Source organism: Amia ocellicauda, chromosome 23 (assembly GCF_036373705.1).
Source record: "Amia ocellicauda isolate fAmiCal2 chromosome 23, fAmiCal2.hap1, whole genome shotgun sequence".
Classification (NCBI taxonomy): domain Eukaryota; kingdom Metazoa; phylum Chordata; class Actinopteri; order Amiiformes; family Amiidae; genus Amia; species Amia ocellicauda.
In genome coordinates this window covers 16,315,087-16,334,878 of record NC_089872.1, presented here as the reverse complement: position 1 = coordinate 16,334,878, position 19,792 = coordinate 16,315,087, and the positions used below count along the sequence as shown (strand labels likewise).

Genomic DNA, 19,792 nt, shown 5'->3' with positions numbered 1-19,792 from the left:
TTTATTTAATTGTAAGATTTAATTGTATGATACAGTCTCAGGTGACATATTTACCTGTATGTTATTTTATAGAGATGTCTTCTTCTTTTTAAATACGTAGGTGGCTTGTCAAATATAAAAATCCACACAATGGAGTGCACTACTGGCTCTATTTTAGGAAGTAAAACGTTCATTTTATTTTTGTTTGTTTATTCTTTGTATCCCGGAAACTGACATGGATCTTTAAAGTGGTATTCTTGTTTAAGCAAATGTTACAACATGTAATTATTACTGCCTCTTTATACAGATGCAATAGAGAGAACATTGAAAGTCTTGACGTACAGGATTGCATATCCCTTCACAAGATATGTAGGAAAATAATTCTGAAACATAAATACATTTTTGACCCCAAGACTCTTTCAGTTATTCGAGAGAAAAAAGTATATTTATCCTTGAAAACCTTTTAGCTTTAGAATCTACTTAAATAACCATATGGCATTTCCTTAGCTTTTTTTTAGACACTGGATGTTTGAAGGGCATACTTAAATGCAAACAGTATTAGAATCAAATGTCTAATGGAACAGATCTATTAAAAAAATAACTTGAGATCACTTGAGATGCAGACTGTAGTAGTTTTAACTTCCAAGTACCGTTCTGTTTATGTGCACCTAATGCTTTGCCAAGTTTGCACAGGAAAAGTAAACCTTGAATAAACTTCTAAACTTCTCCAATGCAACTGAAAAACCAGAGCGGTGAATTCAATATGGTTCTCTCTGGTGAAATAATCAGCTGTAGATTTAGCAATAAACTGTGGTGCTATCAAAATTAACAGCTCGCTTTACTGAATACAATGGGTTTTGTGTTTTTACTTCCCCCCCCCGACCCAAGTATTTAGTTCCATTTAGTTGTTATATATTTATTTCTGGACCTCTGGAGATTCTGTTTTTGAACGTTTTTTAAGGGTGGCGTACAGATCTTCAGTTTTCCTTTCACGTCTTCATAGATACATTCTATAATGTAGCAGCAAACACAAGCCTTGCAAGAGTGGTTAATGTAAGGTTAATATGGCCTTTGGGTGTGAAAAGAACAGGTGACCGACACTGCACGTAACGAGGCCAAAATTCATACGTATAATTATACTAGTAATGTTTATTTCCAAAAAAAACAGCCATTAATCTTGAATTAAATTAAAGTGCTAAATCCTTTTTCATACAATTCAAACATACTAGCGAACATTCTCAATCTTATGTAAGTGACTTAAATTGGTCACTTCTATATTCCATGACTCGACTGTGGAGACGGTGAGTATTTGTATTAAGCGGAGCTCTGTGCATTTTGAAAGCACCACATGTTAACATCGGGTGTAGCTAGTGTAAACAACTGCAACGAGTTATACAAAGGGTTAAATACAATCCATATGTTTTATATTACCTCTTTAAAGACGCTATTGAGTTTTAAGATCAATTTTAAACGGTGAAAAAAAGGATTATCACAAAATAGGGATAATAAATAAGCACATGGAACTAATATATACATAATACTGTACATCACACCATAGATTAAGTATCTATACCACTGATATGTTTTCCAGTAATAGCACATATCTCAAGACAGTCATGCCACCAATACGCCTCTTTGCCACTTAATGGCAGCCACATGACCGGACCACCATATTCCTGTATTTTTTCAAGATTACATTGGAGCTGTCGTCAAAGTAAAGCACCGAGATGGCGTTCAGTTTGGTTGGCGCACAACATGGCTTTGGTACATTGTCAGGAAACATCAGATGAACCTGAAAAAAAATGGAGTAAAATAAAAAGATTGTGGTTAACCAGGGGACAACAGTTGCCTGATTTCTTTAATAGACTGTTTCTGTGGTATTTCTCAATCTTTATGTTCTAAAAGTAATAAATGTTATTTTTAGTTACAGCTTAATCATAGTGGGTTTGTTGGGAATGGAAATTGCTTCTCTGTCAGGATGTGCGTCTTGTTTTTTCCGTTTTTTCTGTGCTAATATGGGGGGGACGAGGGGGGACTTGCGGTTAAAGCCTAATTGCCAAAAATCTGCGGCCGAATGAGCACTAGCACACAGTTAGAAGATGGGGAGAGCAACAGAGCCAGGCTTTGTCAGCCAACAGACGGCTGGTGGAGATATGTATAACTCTTAATGTTGAATCAAGATCTTTAAGATAGCAACGATAGCAAGTAGACCTATAGGACGCAGGTTGTTTTCTTTCACCTCCTGCACTCTGCCTGCATTAAAAAAGCTAACAACAATGATGTGGCATTCGAACAATCTTGTAATGTCTTCCAGAATGCTGTTCCAGAATATTATGTAAGGAAGTCATATTGCAACAAGTCTTAAATGAAAGGAATACCTACCAACGTCTGTACTATAGCATGATTAGTTGCATTCATGTGGGCGTTGAGTGGAAAGGAACATTCTCCATCACAATAGAAGGCAGCATAGCCTTCTGGTGCAATAATCCAGTCCTTTAAATCAAACGTGCCAATTAGAACAAAAACAAAACATGAAAACACCTTTATAACCTACTAGATTTCCTTTTAATATTACAGGAACATTCAATAACGGTCCAAGACAGTTGCAATATTTAGCTTAAGGGTTTGTCATACTTCCTGCACCTCTTGGACCACATTAGCAACTCCTGAAACCTAAAGCTAAATAAAAAAAGACGTGGTTTCTATTACAGAAGCCTGTTCATGAAAAAAACACACAAAAAAGCCAACAACACTGGATACCCGGCAGACATTTATCAATACCTTTCTTGTGTAAAACGTTATAATTCTGTCTCTATGTCATGCCAGTTCTACAGGATGCAAGTATTATTTGGAGCACAACCACTCAAGTGTAGTCGTTGTATTTACAGTCAAACATAGTTACAGTTTGCTTCAGCTTTTGAATAGAAAACTGTGTCTAACCTGCCATCCCAGGTCTCGGAAGCTTACATAAAGTTCATGCTTCTTGCAGGCTTGCTTTTGTTCACTGGTGTTTTGATCTGTGTGAGCCAAAAAAAAAAAAAAGGCATTTCTAAAACAATATCTTCCACACAAAGCCTTACTGTACAGTTCTAACATAGCGTCCCGTTGGTTGGGGGATGCGGTAAAAAGCAGACTGTGCCTTGTCTGCTCAGGTATACTCAACAATGACTCACATTTTTGCTCCTGTCTTTTCGAATCAGAGTAGACCACACTGAAGACACATTAAAAGTGTACGTTTTTGTTTTTTTCTTGTATTTTATGTTACTCGTCTTTTAATTTAATCTATTGCACATTTTCAATTGTCTTTATGTAAACAAATACATTTTTCTTAGATTTAATGTAACAAACGATTGTCTGGTTTGTATTTATTTTCCCATGACCACTCCGAGACTCTACATCTACATCTATGACAACTACATCTTTGATATCCCGGTATTGAAAAAAGGAACCCGGACATCATTTAAAGGTGTCCCACAAATGAAGAACACACACTTGTGACATTATTTCAGATGGGTTTGTGCAATATAACCGTGATGCCAGACAAAAGGAAAGGTATACCTCCGCATTCCTGCATGAAATATTGAATAACTGTGAACAGCAGTCAACAACATTTCTTCTCATGTGTGCGTGCCCACGATGAGTGAAGCTTCTGCCAATTAAGGTGGGTTTGCATTAGGAAAAGCCCCAGTCAATTTGAAAACCAATACCAATTAAGCTAAATACATTAGGGTACTAGCTTCATGCATTATAATGACATTTAAAGGGACATGCTTCTGGACTAGAAGATCATAAATGCAAACAGCCAGAAGCAGACAAGACTCTGCTGTTAACTTAATGCGTGTGTGTTTGTGCTTGCTGGAGATATTAGATGTCCCTTCCTGTCTGTGCATTTTGGGGTAAAATATAACCTGAGGCCCTGTCTAGGTTTTGATGATGTACCCCTATTGAAACCAGCACTTATTTACCAAAAACAATTTCTTTAACTTACATGGCACTCACTACACACATAACAAACAATCCCCCCTTTGTCAAGCATCACCTTTCTGTACACTAAGGTCATTAAGAAAGTTTTGAAACCAGGTCACAAGCATAAGGAAATATTCGAGATAATATGAATATTCAAAAATGACTTTTCATGGTTTCAAAGACTGAGGAAAAGGTTATTTATTGAATTGTATGTTATTTAGCCCAGAGATCACCCAGATTTGTTAAATATGGTTTTCCATGTGCTTTTCTCCATACATTAACAAAGCTGGCCTTTAGCAAGCATCACTACAGAAAATGTACACCACAAACTATATTATGGTTTAATATTTGATCAATTGGAAGTGGGGTGCAGTTTTTTCAGTTCCAATTTCTCGACAGCAATTAACTGATAACGTCTTAGGAACAGCTGTGCTATTGAGACCTCACCAGGCTAAAGAAGTGGGGGGGAAAGCCCACACATTGACTCTCAGAGGCAGGAAGTTAAGAAGTCACTCTTGTTGTCCTGCAGCTCTTTAATTATGTTTTCAAAGCCCCATGGTCAAAGGCAACAGACTCCATCATTTTATAGACTGCAGATGACTGAGAGTTTCACTTACATCGAACTAGTTTAGATACAAGAAGCAGAGCGGCACACATTTAAAACAAGAGCCCCGATTTAGACCCTTGGCAATGAAACGCACTTCTAGTAGACATAACATCCTGTAGTGTGTAATGGGGGAACCAGTTTTAACGTAGTGACAGTGAATTAAAAATGAATCTGACAGACACGCAATCACTTAGCAATACTGTTCCCCCCCCACCAACTTTTTTTAGGACTTTTTCCCAGCCATGATTTTTCCTTGTCAGTCCCCCCCCCCCTCCCCACAACCTCACACCCTCAACCCCACACACCCTGTGAAATAAAAGGAGGTCTGTAATTTGTTGAAATGTGCTACAGTGAATTATGTTTTCCCCATATTTATATAGGGTGGTGAGCGGTAAATTATGTATTTTTAAATAAATGTTAAATGCATTAGTGCCATAGCTAGCCAGTGAGAGTGTTCAGAGAAAGGTGCTTTTTATTTGTTTCTTTTAAAAACAATCAAAGCTCTTCATCTTACCACCACCCTTGGGTCCTCTTGGGTAATCTGTTTGGCCACCGGATTTGTTTCTGTTTTGATTTTTCCTTTTGCTGTTGGCAGCTCTCACCGAACGGAGGAGCACTTCACTGGCTTTGAAGAAAGCCACCATAAATGGCTGCTTTGATTGCGGCCCGTTTCTGCCAATAATACCTGCGGATTTGATGTTGATGCTTCGGCCTGCGAGGAAGGATGCAGGAAAACAAGGTCACCTCAGAGCTTTGCTGTCAGTATAATGCATTAGTATTCCATTATTCTCCTTTGAGTAACATCTGCTTGAACAATTTACAGTAAATTAATTAAGAGGCATTATACAACAGAAAAATTGATAGGTACACTTATTCCAGGGTACTGAAAGATCAAAGACTGCTGTTTTTTAAGAAGTTGATGGCTTTACAATGCCATATAAATTAAACTCTGCGCCTGTTTGCCTGTATGTCAATCTTTCCTGTTTCGTTGTATGCTTGCCATGGCTTAAATATCTCATTTAAAGCACATTTTGTGCTGCAGAAGAATGCTACACCTCAAACTGAATTAAAATGACCCTCATTTCTCAGACACTTGACCGGAATAGGTACTAATCAGTGCTTCTTCAAAATGCAACACTGTTTGATGAAATATTAAAACGAGGAAGACGGAGGAGGCAAGGTGTCTTGATTTGTGATTTTAGAAATTTCCATTCTGATTTTAGCAAACTAAACACATTAATTCAGTCCGTGTTTCCCTTCCCTTGTTGAATGTTTGCTAGTTAAAACATCTAGCCAAATAACATACCTTGAAGTGACCCACTTCAATATATAAACAGTTTTATAACATGTTTATTCAGGTGCTTCTCTTTACGTTACTTTAACACATACACAAAGACATTAAAATGCCATCCCTTCACACAGGAGTATGTTAACATTTATATAGCAAAATCAGTGACCATATTGAACAAATTCAGTAATTATGATTGTTTAATTGTATGACAGAATCTATTATATGTTTTACAGCAGGCCTTGACATTCTTTTGTAAAAGAGAGTTATTTGTTAATTATATTTTTAGAGAGAGATTATTTCTCTTACATTTTCTTAGACAGAAAAGCTGTATTTTACATTTAGCTCTATTTTAAATAGTTCCTCTGGAGGCTCCTTTGCTTTAAAAAAATAGAATCTGATATTTCAAACTTTGTGTGAAAACATTTATTTAACATTTACGGGGCAGTTAGCTGTAGTACAGCATTCCTTTACACTTCCTCCCAAGAAAAGCAAACAAGCATTTGTAGGAATAAAGCAATACATAAAAGTTATAGACAGTACTGTTATTCAACAATGACAGCATAGAGACGGGAATCCTACCTAAAGACGTATTTCATTTTACAGTTTTGCAGTATAATTCAGCACTTAAATTAATGTAGGTAATCATTAAATTTAGGCATAATGTGAAATGAAATCTATCTATATGCTGCGTAGTGTCACACTAATTTATCATATCCCCAGTGTAATAAAGCACACTGAATGTTGCTGCTGTACGAACATTTTTTCAGTGACTTTTTTATTTAAATATCAGTATAAACTATGTTTTTAAAGGCATTATTTTGCCAATATGACAGTGATATGCAACGCATGAATATGGATGCACTTCAATAACAATGATGTAAGCAGATTGTTCTTTCTAGAACTAAAAACATGTGGTGCATTAACTTCCTCTGTTTAACTAGAGAATGCTGACATCAAACTGCCGAAAGGGTGTGATGTTTTCTCTTAAGACCCAAGAGTTCGGCTGTCCTTACATTTGCAAGGAAAATTCCAACGCCAGCAGCAAATCTACATCTAGATACCAAGAAACCTGTACTCATCTACGTATGCTAATAATAAAACAGGGCAGATTAACAATAAGATTAGACATTATTGATCCCATGATGCCGTATTGCTAAAAAATAAAAAAGTAGTCTTAGTAGTTGGTTTTTAATCCTTTCATCTTTCTTGGGAGACTTCCCCTACGCAAGTGATCCCCTTCATTATCACTACTTAGAAAATTGTACTGTAGCGGCCTAGTAAATGCCAACACCTGATGCTCAGCCATTCACTGGGCTCCTGTAAAGCATCTGCTGTAATTGCCAGGGTTTATTTCATCTCCTGATTCCTGAAAAGTCAAATACTGCTTGTGGATTTCTGAGCCCTGGAAACAAGAGACCTTTTAAGTTAGTTTTAAATCCCAGAATTATGCTAAAACTTGTGGCCCAGTTTCACTCCTTGAGCTGGTTGGCCTACGCTCTGAGGAGCGGAGAGAAGCACGCCAATCATTTAAAATAATTAAAACTCCGGGGGGGGGGGGGGTACCAATATAGTTTTGCTTTTTCAAAGTTCATTCCCAGGCAAACCAGTATCCGAGCCTGAGGGTATTATAGTGCCTTAACGAAGCTTCTTGCACAAATAAAGATTAACCACCATTGTTTTCACAAACATTCCCTGCAACAACAGAAAAAAGCCAAAAATAATAACTAACAACCAACTAAACATTCACTCTAGAATGTGTAAATAGATCATTATTTACATTTGTTTTCTTACCATCCATTGTTTCAACACAAAGTTGAAGGCCCATATTCTGTTCCGGGTTGAGCACCCAATGGTTGCTTGTAGCAGTTATATCAAACACCAGCCATCCCCCATCCAAAGCTTTGATCTTTCTGGAGTCTAACAAGAATGTGTCTGCATCCCTGCAAAATAAGATCAAAGATAAGTAGCGAAAATGCATAATGTCTGTACATGTTTGCTAGACAGATTACAAATGTAAAGAAATTATATAGAAACCTTCGCAAGGCATTCTTTTTGAGACAATGGCTGATTAAGCAGTTATTTTTGTCATAACACAATTCTCGGCTTTTGTTTTCATACTGGCTGGTGAAATTGTTCATTAGCCTAAAATCAAGAATATTTTGCTTTGGATTCCTCTTTAATGTGATCAATGTGGTATAACGTGACCTTCCTGAGTTTTCCTGCCATCGTTTTCTTTTGGTGTCAATCATATTATGTATTTTTACTTGATACTGTCAAACATATTCTGAATAGTTTGACCTGTTTGAGCTCTTGCGTATATTACATGCTTCTCTGGAGCCAGCAGAAGGGAAAGAAAACGTAATCAGGAGTGGACAAAACTGTCCCTGTCGCCGCCGGTGGAAAAACGGGGTGGAATGAATCCATCCTGGAAAATTGCAGAAAGAGCAAACACATGTTGGCGTAGCCTTTTATTTCTAGGACACGTTGAAAGCCGAATCTGTGCAAGTACAATTCACAATCAAGTAATTCCTGTTAATCCCCTTCAATTGTGGTATAACCCTATAAAGGGCCACACAAGGAGAAAAACGTGCTTCCCCAGGGTGATTCCAACATGGAAACAATCTCACAATCCGAGAGGTCCTGACCCACTACTTAGGGGCTGATTACATAAACAAGGTACCACGGGCGAACTAATACTACTCTCTGACATCTTAAATTTCAAATTTATGCTTAATGGATTCCAATAGGTCCCAGTGATCAGTGGCGGGCGGTTCGGGTTTGTTGTGATTCGTATCGGTGTCATATTCTAAACTAAACACGCCTTTCTGAGGAGCCTGATTAATGGATCGTGGGCCTGATTAGCAACAATTTGTTATAATCTGGACAGAGATTATTAATTAAACTTTCACAGTCAGCAAAGCCTGATTTTATTTTTGGGATAAACTACAGTTAGGCTAATTAGTTGTTTAGTGTCTTTTTAAATCAGGATTAAAATATTAAATCATTATAAGTAAAAAATCTCTTGATTGATTTTTTATGCACCGTTGAAATAGTATGGTTCGCAATATTATCCCACCTCAATGAAGTCTTTATTTCAGAACAAATTGTTATCAGTTGACAGAACCCACAGGAAGAAAGTTATACAATGAAGATGCATAGACCATTATTAAATATGTACTTAACAAATAGCAAATAAAACATGTTAATAAATAAATAAAAAATGAAAAAGCAAACAAAATTTTGATAAAGATCAGATTAACCTTTCATTTATATTTGTTGCCTTTCAACAGATCTTTTCACATTCTCTAGAAATTCTCGTTCGGTGTTTTGAAAATTAAACTTTACAATCTTCTACTCAGCTACATTTATTTCAAATCTTCGCAGGCCACACACACAACAAAACTCCAATAAGTGTGATAATAATAATTAATAATAATAATAACAACTAACTGACAATTCGGAATTGCTTTGTGATGTCTAATTAATCTCAAAAGGGTTGATTTATATGGGCAGTCGCTGTTGCTGGCAAGAAGCGAGAGAACGCAGAGTTCACGGAGAGAGAGACCTCTGAGAGCCCAGGAGAGTCATATCTTCTTGTCAATCATCCGCACACATACTTGCCACTCGAATTAGGGGCCCAGCTCAAGTACGCCCATGTGTGCTTAGCTATGTTATGGGTTTACTTTGGGAGCATCGTTAGGGGAAGCAGGTGGGTGGGTTAGCAGCCAGTGGTTCAGTGCTTTTCGGGGGCCCTGAAGACGGGGAGGGCCCTGTCAGAGCCGGAAATAGCTGAGCAAGTGACACAGACGTAGAGGAGTGATAAGTGAGGTACTGCCGCTGCATTATGAGTGGTTAACCTACGAGTGACCTGCTAATGTAATGAGTCCAGCTCGGGACTCTGAGGGCCTCGTGAGCATGAAGCCGTCCGGGAGGAAAACGGGGGTTAAAAACAGCGTCTGGTCTCTCCATGTGGCGTACACTGTTAACCCTCAGAACAGGTTGAGTTAAATTAAATTGTGAAACCTTTTTTTAATTTGTAGCCGGTGGTTTTATTATTTTGCAAGTCTTTTTTTCTTCAACCTAGCTCATTAGCATTTATTGTGTAGCCGGGACCAGCAGTTCATACAGCACGTAACAAACTATGCCCAGACCTCCCAGCTTGAGGAGAAATGCCTCAGCCAGGGTGAATTCACACAAAGCATAATATTTCACACGACAGGGCCACACTAGAAAGACAATATCTGTGTGCAGTTTTCCTTTAAATCACTTTTATTTATTCATTCATTCATTTCCTGATGAGCTCATGTTTTCTTCTTTTTTTTTAGAGCTCAATTACCCTATGAATGAATAAAGAAAAACATTCACATTTGACTTCTAATGAAGGCAGGTTTGGAATTTTAAGAGTGTCTTTTATTATTGATGTGTCTTTTGATGTTATATATATATGTGTGTGTGTGTGTGTGTGTATATAATGTTTTAAAGGTAAAGATGATCTTGGCTGGCATCAAATGTCTTGTTTTTCACTTCATTTTACAGTACTCCTTTGTTATTTTCTCTTTTTGTAGTTTGTTTTAAGCTATGGGCTTATATGGTGTATTTCCCTCATTCCGATTCATTACAATGCCTTGCTTGTGTAAATGCAAGAATGTAGAACAATCATTGTTTCTTTCTATAAGGGAATTTCCTTTGTTTGTAAGTTATGTGGGTTGATAACATTTTCATCACCTGCTTCGGTGTTGCCTGGAGTTTGTTTCAAGCACCACAATAGAACAACAGGGGTTTCAACAGAAAATGCAGTTGACTGACTTCGGGAAAAGTCTTCTCTACTGGATACTCTTCCCATGCTAGAATTCAATCTCTGATTCAGGTTTTCTTTCACACTGGTATGTTTCACAAGGTACACTGCTTGTGACTCAATACTTTGTCAAACAATTTAGGTTTTGCTTGATAATGCCATCATGTGAGAAATCGCTGAATTTTATAGCTGCCTAGTACCATTCATTTTTCATAATGCACTACTAATGATTAAATAGAGTTTATTTTTGGCAAATATGGAAATTTGTGGTTTCGGAAATTCCCAACCCTATAATTATACTGTCATTATGCATATTTGAGAAATCTGTAAAATAGAGCAAGAAAATGGAATCACACTTTAACAATGTAATCCAGAAATGGCCTTGTGTAAACAGGATGTTTATAGTTCTGTCAATAACTGAATGTTCATATATATGAATCATTTTAAAGGTTCTGAACATTAAAAAAACAGTTTATTCTATAAGAGTCTTGTGTAAATGTAATGGTCACCTTTCATACTTTTTCTTATGGGTAGGGGTGGGGGGTTCCTCCCCGAGGTTCACTTTCAGTCAACAATATCAAAAACCAACATCATCAAAGATTAATTGTTAATATGCAGCCAGATCTCAACACTCCTTTAAGCTGTATTCAACTTTCAGAAAGTGTAAGGTTGCCTCCTATGGTATGGGACACCGCTCATATTCTGTGACTCAAGTGTGCCTTATAAACAATAAACATAAAAGGAAACTTGAGACGCCTTGTTCTTCCCCCCAGAAAAGAATATGTGAGAATTATTTTTGCATGGAGAATCTGAGACTTATAAAACCATTGAGTGATAAATTGCAATCATCGGAACAATGGCAGATCCCATTGATAAACAGCATCACCCTGGGGGACTGCTTTTTTTCAGGATTGTTCAGGGTAATTAGATTTTTAGAGGTTTATACATTATATATTGTCCTAATAAAATGGCTATACATTGAAAATCATGAAAATGCATATTGAAGAAAAGGAGTTTCTTTAGAATAAAGATCTAAACCTGCAAAAACAGACAGGAAACTACAAATCTACAGACACAAGCAACAACAAATCTAGAGAAATCTACCAAAAACAGGTATAAAAAAAAAGAAATTGGCAATATTCAACTACATTGTACATTTAAATATTTAATAATTGGCTGGACTGCCAATATCATAGCTTTACCTTCATAACACATGTATAATTGTGATATATTTGTACTTACTTATTTGGGTATTCCTTGGTGACTTGGTATATGCTAACCTTCAGGGTCTTATTCTCATAGCGAGAGTGACTGCGGTCTTTATAAACCCTGAACTCTGCCGCTGTTACCGCCTCGCCATCAGGGATTTGAGTGAGATCAAATCGAAACTCCTTGTAATGTCTTCTCTGGTGAGAGAAATCTTTATCTCTTTCCACTAAAAGAAAAGGAAAGAAAAAGGAAAATTGTCTGCTGTTTACATGGATTCTGTAAATCACCTAACAGGCAAGAGAGAGACGATGTGGCAACGTCATACATTTGCAGGGAGTAACGAAAGGCATTGTGTTATCCCAGCGAGTTGTTTTCTAAAAATGAGGTAATTTATCAAAAGCCTTAAACATTCCAACCCAAATCCAAACATTTGGACTACCAACACAAACACTGCGCATGACATTAAATCAGTCAACCGACTACAGGTAGCAGTTTAGAGACAAGCCAAGCACTGTTTTTTGCACAACATTCTCTTCCAGTGATAAATGGGCTGTCAGTGAAGAAAAACAGACTACATTCAATTAAAGACACTTTCCCTTGCTTTATAAATTGACAAAATTGACTGACGATTTTGGCAAGGTTTCCTCAACTGTTCTTACCACTTGGTTACATTGTTGTTTTGAGACAAACAACAACCCATTGCCATATTCCAAACCATAGACTTGCATCCAAATAAATAAAGTAAAAGAAAAGTACGATATGCAATCCCATGCAGCTCCAAAGCAGCCTACAGCACAACTCCCAGCACTGGCAAGAAGATGCACAGAGGTGATCACAACTGGATTCAGATTGCATACGTCTGCGGCCTCTGGACTCTAAAGATATTCCATAGTGTAAAAGTATGCTGTTATTCATAATTATAACCGGAAAGTCATAATTTGTTTTAAAATCTTGAAGAAAGCAGTAAAAATCTCAATTTTAGTAAAGAGAAGACAAACGCTACTTCCCAAAATTAAGTGTAGAATTAATAGTACAGTGTTTAATGATCATTTTTATTTTATTTCCTTTATTTACGTACGTATTCATTTATTTTGAACAAGATCTACATAAGGGAGGGTTGTTTGTTAAAAAAATAAATATTAAAAATAAAAATATACTGTGTACTGATGATTTTTTAGAAATTCACTAACAGTGTTTAGAAATATTGAGGCTCTCTGGATCAAAATCTGAAGACCAGAAGATACCGGTTTATGTTAAAAAACATTACAAATTTGAAAATGCCGATTTCAGTAACACAATCGCCAACGCATGCCTTCTCCTTAAACACTTTAAAACGTGACATCCTCATAAATTGCACACTAAGCTTTTTTTTTAACTACAGTAAAATAAATGTTGAAATGTATTTTCGTTCTGGGGCTCCAACTAAAATAATACACTGGATCAAGGGACGTTTCAGTCCGGGCACAGTTAAATGATAGTTTATCTACAGTGGGAGCCTGTGGTTACTTAACACAAGAAGGTCAGAGGTCGCATGGGATTTTTACTGGCATTACTCACTTCAGCCTGTAATGACTAGTAATTGGAAGCAGAGACTGAAAATATCAAACGTTGGGTGACAGATAAGCAACAGATTAATGTAGAAGCCTCAGCTACAAGACACTGAAAGGTCAGAGGGAACTGGAATTTATTGTAACGCTACTTTAAAGAAAATGACACCACGCTAGGAAATTCCCCCCAGCATTTGATCCCTTTGTACTTATGGTTGATGGACAGGTAGCATTTACTATTATGATGATTATTATTAGAAATACTACTACTAATTCTAATAATAAATACAGATCGCTGTGGGATAGGGTAGAATTCTGTAATTAAGTTAGCCAGCTAGTGCCTGTACTTAAAACTTCGGAGGGACTTGTTCATGTTTGCTTGTCACTTGTAGTACCTGTGCTATCTATGGTGATTGTATAACTTTCTAGGAATCATCCAATGTTTACTTTAAAGGATCCTGTCAAATAAAATATATGTAGGACATCCTTTATTTAATATTAGAGTATCTGAAATAACACATTACAAAATAATATCACTCATATATTAAGTCTAAATTAGCAGATTAACTTCAGTTTACACATATTCTCTGAGATGGTTATACGTTTGGAATACATTTTAAGGTTTCAACAAAATGTGCAGAATCTGCATTAGGAGACATCAGGGGGAAAGATGTAAGCCTTACATTTCGATTTTGTGTTAGTTAGTCCCGTCCCCCCCCCCATTATTTTTAGCGATCACAGAATGAAATGGTGCAAGCAGCTTTAAAATTGTAATTGTCACACTGCCATGCAGCGCATTTCAAATACAGAAATAATTAATAACATCTGTGAAATTACATAATATCTCAGCGAGATCAGATTCATTGTAAACATATTCCTCTTTTGGATGAAGACATATACAGCAAAATGTTTGTGGTGAAGGTTTTAAGCAACCTTACGTTTCTCAATGAAACCTGATATCACACAGCTCTCACAGCTCCTGTGAGCATCTTTTCCTGAAGTATTAGTGGCAATTCATATTGTCTTGTAATTGCCAAATCTGCATTTTTTGTTCTTTTGTAAATGTAGCCCATATTTGAATTCATCACAACTGAGACTTTGCTGTTCTTCATATAGTCATGAATACAAAAACCATGGTGGCTTTATGCTTCTTTGAAATATGATCTGAAATCTTGAAATTCTGTTCAGCACATTTTCCCAGGTGTTTCTGAAAATCTCTAAATAAAAGTGTGCCTTGAGCTTATTAGCACTACTTATAAAACCCTCACACACACATGATGCATGAATATGGTGCTTAGATTCAAATGCGCTGTGTGAAATGGCAGCAGCACGAATGACTGGAATTTACTATCATAATGTGAAGGGTAACGTTTGTGACAACCTTCTGCTATGCTTAGGTAAAAATCACATGGACAACCACACAAAACACACCTGTTTCCAATTGGGAGCTGTGGCACAACCAATGGGCCTTGGGTAGCTGTTCTGTCTAATTTTGAGGCCACTTAGTGGTACTTAATGTGGCCATATTTATTACTAACTGTTAAGCAGAATGCAAAGACACAGCTACTGCTTCCCTGTGTTTATAGCGAAGCAGTACTATGTTACGCAATCTGGAAAAAGAGAGAAAAAAATGAAAATAAAATAAACCCTGCTCTGTTTTTTACCTCTCCTGTATTTGTTTACACATTTAAAGATACAAGAGACATTGCAGTCTAATCATAAAGATTTAAGTCATACAGTTATAGCTACAAATTACTATATTGTTTAGGGGGAAATAGTAAACTGATACTCTGTTGAATGCATTTGATTGTATTATATTTTTTTAGCAGTTTAGAGCAGTTTAATTTACTTTAATTTTTGTACTAATAACATTGTTTAAAAAAGCTCACAAGTTTGAAGTTTGAAAAAAAGTTTTTTTCCTTTCTTTAACAACAGGAAGTAATTAAACCCAATTATCTGTAGGTCAGACAGTCATCTGATGAGAGTTAGTTTGAATAGGCTGCTGAAATGTCAAAGGTCAGGGCTACTGAGGCAATATAATGCTAATCATCCATATTATCTGTCTCTAATATCAGTCTATAAAGTCTTCATTAAATCTGGCTACATAGACACACAGCCAACTTGCAATTTCGGGTGTCCTCTAGTCTAGCACGTATTCATTTCTGATTTGAAATACATTATCATCTTGATTATTATTATGGCACTAATCTTATTATTAATATTTAAATAAAAACCTAATGGTTGCTGCATTCCACCAACAGTTAATAAAAATGGTTTTGATCAATCAGTGGGATCGAAAAATTACCCGAAAAAAACACAAAATACAAAAGTCAACGTAAAAATAAAACTCCAGCCCTCGCCTTGCTGTTGGGGAGGAGGCAGGGAGAAAAGGGAGAGAAAAGAGTAATGTGTGGGAAGTAATTATAAGGGAATGAACCACTAAGGGCTTTCGAAATTCCCAGGGAGTCTCTTTTCACACAGCAGTTACATTGGCATCTTGCTGTTTTAATTTAAACTGATATTGTACACAGAGCTTAAAATGATCAATCCGAAACGAATCGATTACAGGGGAGGAAAATCATTTTAAAATAGGTGATGAGACTATCTCTACAGCAAACGAGTAACATTTCCACCTGATTGATTCCTCTAAGCAATCCATGTAGATTTGATTTGTATATAACACAAAAGGTTTTGTATTTAGATGGTAAATCCTATAACGAATAAGACTGGCCATATAATACGAAAATGCTACCGTGGTGAAAGTGTTTTTATTCATAAAAGACATGCTGCTGCTAATACGTGTCGTATACTCCCTATTTATGTATGTGTTTCATTATATATTTACGAATTACAGTCTAGAACAGTACTTATTTACCTTTGGTATTTTCAAAATATTCAATTTACATAATGCGCTCCTTAATTAGTTAATTGGGGGAATGATTCTAGAATGTTCGTGTGTGATGAAAAGTGTGTAAAATATCGCATTCGGGGAGGAAAAAAAACATTTGATTTATTTTAAGAAAGAGTATTCGAGCATATATTACTACACCGACTTCAATGTACTATGAATATAATATATCAATAACAAATACAAAAATATAGTGGTGACTGTTTATTCCCTTTTGGAAACCAGCAAGCGAGAAGAAAAACTTGAGGCTTGTTTGATAGCCACTCCAGTTCCTTATTTTATGAAGAAAATATGGACGCAGTGCAGGTTTCATGACCTGCTATGGTTGTATAACTCCTATGTTGCTACAGATGTGTGTTTACCTGATGTTTTGATGAATTGGACATATAATTCAATCTCTCAGTTGTCATGAGAAACTGTGGCTTTGTGTCGGTTATAAAAGTGCTAAAGCCTTGGGCGACACACCTGTTCCCAAATACTGAACACCTTTCAGGGAATGAGCAAAGAGCTTAATGACAAAGGAAATATATACATGTAATGTGTTTTTTTCTGTTTTTGTATTATTATTATTATTATTATTATTATTATAGTTCATGTGTTTGAAGGAAGGTCATAACTCTCCAATATGATGTGGGTTATGTAATTTACAATATTCAGGCCTACATTATGACCCCTTTCATTTATACACCTTTGAAACATTTGACCCAGAACAAATTAATAAGAATTAATCGAATTCACTTCAATGCCAATTCAGACCATATTCCGTCAGTGCGTATTTATTAGATTTTAAATCATGTTAATTTTATATCAACTTCCACAAACGAAAGCATACAGCATTTCACCCGTATTTTGATCACTTATGCTTGTCCATCTCAGGAGCATGGATATATTATCTTTACCAAAGGACACACCACATAATTGAGTTTATCATTATATTAGCAGTCATAATTAGTCATTTCTTTGGACTTAATTAGTCTACACATACCCCTGCGCAATGACTGTCCTGGAACCACTTCCCACCATTAAACAACCACTGGATTATAATTGCATTGAGTGTAATTGCCCAGCACATACGTACCCAGGTTGACAAAGCTCATGACCATGTCGGCATCGTTGAGGAAGTTGGCATCGTGCGAGGTGGCCAGCGGGGGGCTCTGACTGGCCAGGGGCGACGCTCGGTACGACTGTGCCACCCGGGAGTAGCCCTGCGGGGACGCGTAGTGCCCTTTGCGCAGACTGTCCCGGGTCTTCCCGAGGGTCCCCTGGCCGGTCCTCTCCAGCAGCCCGTCCTCCTCCTCCGTGGACATGGCGTTGTACAGGTCTAGCATGAACAGCGGCGCCGAGGAAGCCTGTTTCCCGGGGGAGAAGGGCCGGGGCCGGTGCGGCAAGCCCAGGATGGACAGGATCTCCCTCTGGATCTCTCGCCTCTCATGGTTGCGCAGCCTCCTGTAGATGAAGCTGGAGTGGACATGGTTGTCCCCCAGCCCACACTGCACACAGTCGAGGAACCCCCAGCAGGTCCACAAAAGTCCCAGGGTGGCTCGGCAGAGGAGGGGTAAGAGTTTCATTTTCAGCACGTTGAGATGGTCCAGTTATTCTGTATTATCTGGAGGTGTTCATGTCAGTGCAGCCGCTTGTGACCGACCTTTCCCAACTTTTACCTCAGTGTCTCACCATGGTCGAGTTTCATTTCCAGAGGTTTTTTTTTTTTTCCCCCAAGATCCTTGTATAGAAATCTCCCTGTTCAGCGATGCATCACACCAGCAAGGACTCGGAGCAACGCCGTGCTTTCTAGTATGGAAAACGGTATCCTTTTCGTTTCCAATCCCCCCAAAAGCCAAGACGCATTAACGCATATCAGTCAGTCCTCATGCATCAGTGCTGGGAAGAGTTCATCAAAGAATAACTGCCCCAATTCCCAATCCTTTCCCTCTGTCCTCTTCTTCCACCTTGCAATCTCCACAGCCCTCATCCAGAGCAGGTACGTCCCTCAAAAGCTGCCACAGAACACCTCCGAGGAAACATGTGCCCCTCAAAATGAGGAGTTATATATAAGAAAAGCAAGAAAATGGTTCAATAATATCTACATATGCGTTTCAATCTCAATGCTCAATTAAAGATATCCCCATGGCATGTGTAGAGACCAGTAGTTCTCAATAGTCCATCCCACCCTGAGCAGAGAGGGTTGCATCCACTTCAGTGGCACAGAGATGAATGCAGTGCAGCCCTGCTGTGAAAGAAGAGAGCTGCTTGTAATTTGAACCGACCTAAAACCCTCCAAGGAGAAACAACATGCACATTTAATTACACCTATTCGAAAGGAGAATGTGCACACCTCGACTCTTCTGATCATTTTCAGGTGAAGGTACACGAATAGACATATGAGTAATGATCTAAGTCCTGTATTTGTTGTTTGATTAGAAATGGGCACCAGAATATACAAATATGGTGTATAGTGTGGCTTAGAGTAGTGGAAGAGATTGTGCTTGTGTGGAATCACTTTCATATATTTGATATTTTTTTTATTAGATCATAAGATATGTTGGTGCGTGTGTCTGTGTGAATTAGACTATAAAAACAGAAGTTAAAGGTGCCCAAGGAAATGAATTGACACATACATGACTGCTCCGTTGATAAGATCAGCTCATAAAGAATGCAGTAATGTTTGTGTGTGTGTGTATTCTGCCCTATTATGTACTCCACCCAGGCTTTTACTTGTATACAAACACCTGTTTTTCCTAAGGGCTTCTATGTGTGACACAGTTAAAACGAGTTATTTAAGTATATCCAGAGAATTTGGAGATGTATTTATTTGTATATTAATGCTGATTGAACTCTATTTATACATATATTCTGCAGTACATCATTATCACTCTAACAGATTCATGTGTTATGACTTGGAGAATGATTTTGTAAGCTGTTTTATATTATTTTGCTTGCTTGTTGTCTGAGGTGTAGTACTGTATACATTATTTAGTGGCATTTACAAGTAGTCCCCTTTAATTCCAGTATACACATATTCCTAATTTGGTTTAAATGCAGTGCAATGCCTTGAGTGAAATGAAGTGCCTGTCTTGGAAAGGAATTAGCACACACCTATTTTGAGTTTCAGAGTCTCTTTCCAATACCACACCCTGCAGCTACCTACTAATTACAGTGCCAGTAAAAGGTACTTTCTTTGTGCCTTAAAGTATTTTACTTTAAGGCACAAAGTATTAATAAATAATGCATTATTAAATGCTTCAGGACTGACCACAAGTCACTCTGACAGTGAGTGTTTTATATACTAAATATAGAAAATAGGATACTTCTACTAATCAACAGATGAGCTATTACTCTTGAGAGCCAGAATCCATACCTTGTGCATTTGAGGCGGTTGATATCCTGTTTAAAGGATTTATAGGCAAGAAAATCATTATAACATTCTGGACTTTAACAGTGAAAATAATAACATGGCACTGTAATATCAGCATAGTGGTTTTCGTATTTA

The 19,792-nt window shown here is 37.3% G+C and overlaps 1 protein-coding gene across 1 annotated transcript; it reads right to left on the bottom strand.

The window, feature by feature from the left end:
- Window positions 1–18,546, bottom strand: bmp5 (bone morphogenetic protein 5). Its single transcript, XM_066696654.1, has 7 exons — window positions 17,381–18,546; window positions 11,881–12,073; window positions 7,635–7,783; window positions 5,067–5,264; window positions 2,920–2,996; window positions 2,362–2,472; window positions 1–1,771 (listed from the first exon to the last, which is right to left on the bottom strand). Exons 1-7 carry the CDS (start codon window positions 17,868–17,870, stop codon window positions 1,622–1,624), a joined length of 1,368 nt encoding a protein of 455 aa, XP_066552751.1. The 5' UTR covers window positions 17,871–18,546; the 3' UTR covers window positions 1–1,621.
- Between the last annotated feature and the right edge of the window lie 1,246 nt (window positions 18,547–19,792).